This window comes from Salvelinus sp. IW2-2015, linkage group LG2, assembly GCF_002910315.2.
Source record: "Salvelinus sp. IW2-2015 linkage group LG2, ASM291031v2, whole genome shotgun sequence".
Lineage (NCBI taxonomy): Eukaryota > Metazoa > Chordata > Actinopteri > Salmoniformes > Salmonidae > Salvelinus > Salvelinus sp. IW2-2015.
In genome coordinates, this window is record NC_036839.1 from 40253668 (window position 1) to 40258116 (window position 4449).

At 48.8% G+C, this 4449-nt stretch overlaps 1 protein-coding gene across 1 annotated transcript in view; it reads right to left on the reverse strand.

Annotated features, from left to right (window-relative positions):
- Positions 1 to 4449, reverse strand: part of LOC111971871 (junctional adhesion molecule 2A-like) — a 17576-nt gene that overhangs the window by 10940 nt on the left and 2187 nt on the right. The window contains exons 2-4 of the mRNA XM_023998667.2: positions 3878 to 3943; positions 3689 to 3799; positions 3420 to 3569 (exon numbers count right to left, since the gene is read on the reverse strand). Of these exons, the coding sequence (XP_023854435.2) occupies positions 3420 to 3569; positions 3689 to 3799; positions 3878 to 3943 (327 nt within the window). The remainder of the gene's footprint in view (positions 1 to 3419; positions 3570 to 3688; positions 3800 to 3877; positions 3944 to 4449) is intronic.

The following is a 4449-nucleotide window of genomic DNA, read 5'->3' on the forward strand; positions in this document are numbered from 1 at the left end:
AAAGAGACAGGGTGATGACAGAAGAGGGAGAGAAGCTACAGGAGGATGAACGGAGGGCGAAGAGCTACAGGTGATGACTAGAAGGAGTGAGAGAGGAGTGAGGACAGACGGGAGGAGAGGGACGAGTTATGACCAGGGAGGAGAGACGAGAGTGATGTACGTGAGGACAAGGGGGAGGAAGAGAGGCGTATAGAGGACAGAGGGAAGCGGAGATGAAAAGAGACAGGGTGATGACAGAGGGAGGAGGACGGAGAGAGAGAAGACAGGTGATGACAAGAGGGAGGAGAGACAAGTGGATGACAGAGGGAGGAGAGACGGAGTGCATGACAGAGACGGACGAGCAGGTGCAGACAGCAAGGAGAGACAGGAGTGACAAGGAGCAAGACGGAGTTGTATGACAGAGAGATGAGAGGCGATAGACAACGAGGGTGGTGAGGACGGGTAGACAGGGAAGAGAGACAGGAGTGATGACAGGGTGATGACAGAGGAGAGAGAGCATAAGAATAAGACAGACATACAGTGTAGTAGTGTGTAACGGACTATTAACTATGGCATTTGAATGGCGGTGCCATATAAAGGCGATTTGTAAGCTTATCACAGTACAGTTAATGATTATACTGTATCACAAAAAGACCGTTCCCGGACAATACATGCTATAGGGAGATGTCAGGGGTGTAAGCTGTGGCCCCAGGGTCCTCGTTGGTCTAATCCGCTTACCCAGAGGTGGTAGGCCACGCGCGGCACCACTGGAGTTTCGTCCTTACAGTCGGAGCTCTACACCCTGCCCCAGACAGCTGAGCTTGGGGGGCCCCACATTGGACTCAACTGCTCAACATGAAGCGGGGTTGTGGCTAGAGGGAGAGATCGCCACCTGGAGGCAGGAAGTAGGAACGCTTTAATACACGCACACACACACAACTAAATAATCACAACAAGTGAGTAACACGTCATGGAGGTGGCCTTAGATGCCTGAATTCAAGAAGGCCATGTTAATGACCGTTACCAACCACTGTTCCTCTCTCACCATTCTGTGCTCATCCCCGCAGTCTTCTTCACCTACCCTTCTTGTCTCATCAATTAATGTCACCATGGTGAGATCTACATTCATGTGCACGTCTTTCTAGCTCCCCTGACTGGAGACCCATCTGTCTCTCCTGTCTGTCTAAACTCACCTTTCTCAATCGCCCCTCTCTCTCCCTCTCGCTGCGTTCACGCTAACCCCCGGTAATTCTGCCCTTTCCTTCATACCTTTCCACCACGCAAAGGCAGAGCGCCCCAGTCACTCTTCCTACACTCTATTTCCACATTTTTCAACTCATCCTACTGTTCCTTTTAGTACCCTACTCTATTTATACCTTTTTCACACTACTTACCATACACAAGTCCACCTACCCTACTCTCCCTCACCGCAAATGATCAAACTACCACCACTTCCCTCTGTCCTTCTTGTGTGACTTCTCCCAGCCTCTCAACATGATCCTCACATCCTCTTTCTCTCTGTCCTCCTCCTATCTCTCCACTCAAAACACTTCACTTCTTTACTCTCTCGCTCATGCGAACCACCACTACCTTCACCACATCCTCATAATTGCTTTACTTCCGTTTCATCTGTCCTCTTCACTCCTCCAACTCCTCTGTCCTCAACCCCATACATCATCTTCTAGTCCCATAAACCTCCCTGCTCTCGTGAGTCTACCAGAGCCCCTCTCTCCTCACCACATTTTCTCTCCTCATCGTACGCTCAACATGGTAGCATCCTCTCACGAATATCCTTCCAAGCGCTCACTACAACTACAACATCCTCCCTACATCTTGTGCCTCACACCTCCCTCTCAATACCAACACCTTCTCAACTCGTAAGTACGAAAAGACCACTTCAATTCAGTCATGCTACGTAGCTCTTGGGTCCTCACCCTATAACTAATCTCTCTACTCTCTGTCCGCGTCATTCTCTTCATCTCTGAGTCTCACTCCTCTGTCCACAAAACTTCCCTATTCGTTTCGTGTCCGTCACTCTCTGCTCTCGCCTACCTCTGTCCTCAATAAAATCTCCGTGACAATTTGAGGTTGTAAACTCTACCATTTTCTTGCATCTCCGTCCCTCAAACTCCTCTCTCACCTCACCTCTCCTCTCTCTCATCTTGGGTCCCTTCGACTCTCTCTTCCTCTCTGAGTCCCCTCACCTCTCACTCTCCATCTGTCCTCGACCCTCCTCGTCTCATGCCTCCTCACTCTCTCGTCAGAATAGCACCCTCCTCAACCTGCGCGATCAGGTCCTCACCCCAAGGTCCCTCTCATCTGAGTCCCTCACCTAATCCTTCACTTACTCGTGTCCTCAACATCTGGTCCTCCTCCTCTCTCTCGCTCCCCTCAACTCCATCTCTCCTGCTCTGTTCGAACTCACACACTACCCCGCCTAATCCATCGCTCTGTCCTCACGTCTTCTACTCCTACAATCCTCTCTCCTCTGTCCTCACTCCCTCTCCTCGTCTGTTCCTAACCTCCACTCAATCGTCCTCAACCCTCTCTCGCTCTGTCCTCACTTATCTCTCCTACCCTCCTCATCTGTCCGCATCCCTCCTCCTTGCTCTGTGCTCAAAACCTCCTCATTCTCTACCATCTCGTGTGTTCGCTGAACCCGCACACACTCATCTCTAGTCCTCAGCACCCTTATCATCCTAAAGACAAACATCTCACACCTGTAGTCTACAGTCCTGTCCTCACTCACTCTCTCCTCTCTGTCCTCACCTCTCTCCTGTCCTCACACTCCTCCGGCTCTGTTCCTCACTCTCCTATCCTCTCTGTCCTCACCTCCTCTCTCTCCTGTCCTCACCTCCTCTCTCTGTCCTCACCTCCTCGCTCTGTCCTCACCTCCTCTCTCTGTCCTCACCCCTCTCTCCTCTCTGTCCTCACCTCTTTCCTCTCTCTGTGACTTTAATAGTCACTTTAATAATGTTTACATACTGTTTTACTCATTTCATATGTATATACTGTATTCTACTGTATTTTAGTCAATGCCAGTCCAACATTGCGCCATCTTATTTCTTAATTCCATTCTTTAACTTTTAGATTTGTGTGTTTTGTTGTGAATRGTTAGATACTACTGCACTGTTGGAGCTAGGAACACAAGCATTTAGCTACACCTTAATAACATCTGCTAAATATGTGTATGTGACCAATTTGATTTGGTTTGATTTGACAACACACAAGACAACTGTGTGGCTCAGCAGAGCATGGTGCTTGCAACACCAGGGTTATGGGTTCCATTCCAACATGGGAACAGTACCAGAATAATACAAGGATGAAAATATGTGCACACACTACTGTAAGTTGCTCTGAATAAGTGTTAAATTACTAAAATGTAAAGGCACAGGGTGGGTGGATGACATTGTTACTAACACACACACACAGCAGCTCACCCAGTACGTTGAGGGTGACGTTGACCTCTCCTAGGTTGGTGTGGTCTGCTGGTGCGCTGACCTCACAGCGGTACAACCCAGAGTCCTTCTGGGTAACGGCATGCAGCGTCACTGTTGCCCCCTCGATCTTGGCCCGACCTGCAAAGGATCCTGGAATACCACAAGGACCAAAGGGTTGTAGAGAGAGGAAAGAAATAAGAAACATGTGAGGAGGGGGAGAGATGGAGGAGAGAGAGGGGAAACGAGGTAGAGCGAGGTCTAGTAGTCACCGGTGAATTTTCCATCGAAATAAACTAAGTGGATGTCCTTCCCTTTCTTCTTCCACTCAATACGAGGGTTAGTCTCCTTCTCTGTCTTGAACTGACAGGACAGCACAGCGTCTGACAGAGAAAGAGAGAGATGTACAAAAACAGTTCATCAACTGTCACAATTCATCCCTTCTCCTCCTCCTCTCTTACCTGTGTTCTCATGGACCTCCATTTTGGCCTTACTGGTGCTCACTGTCAGAGAGAAGGAGGCAGGACCTGAGAGAGAGAGAGAGAGGGAGGTGATTCACAAATAAATAGTACACAGCAGCACTGAATGATAACTATTTGTAGCAATGTTTCTAACTTTCTTAAATGCAAAGTTAAACATTGATTCAACTGAGATTTGTGCTACACAGTCCAGATTGGGCTGAGGGGGGTACTTCAGAAGATATTTGTTTGCGAAAGAGCAGACACACAGCCAGACACAGACAAACAGCAACCGCTCAGTAACCGCACACATACATTGCAAACACTCATTCACACACCTACTATACACGCTCACTAAACAATGTTCATACTCCTCTCCCGGCGTTAACACGAGAGAAGAGAGAGAGAAAGAGAGCAGAGAGAGGAGAGAGAGAGAGAGAGCGAGAGAAGAGAGAGAGAGAGAAGGCCGCCGAGAGTAATACCTCAGAATGTACAGTATATGAACCTGGTGCTGGTGGTAAGCGAGCAGGGATGGAAGTGTGGTAGAGAGATTGAGGTGATTGATGGAGCCTGTC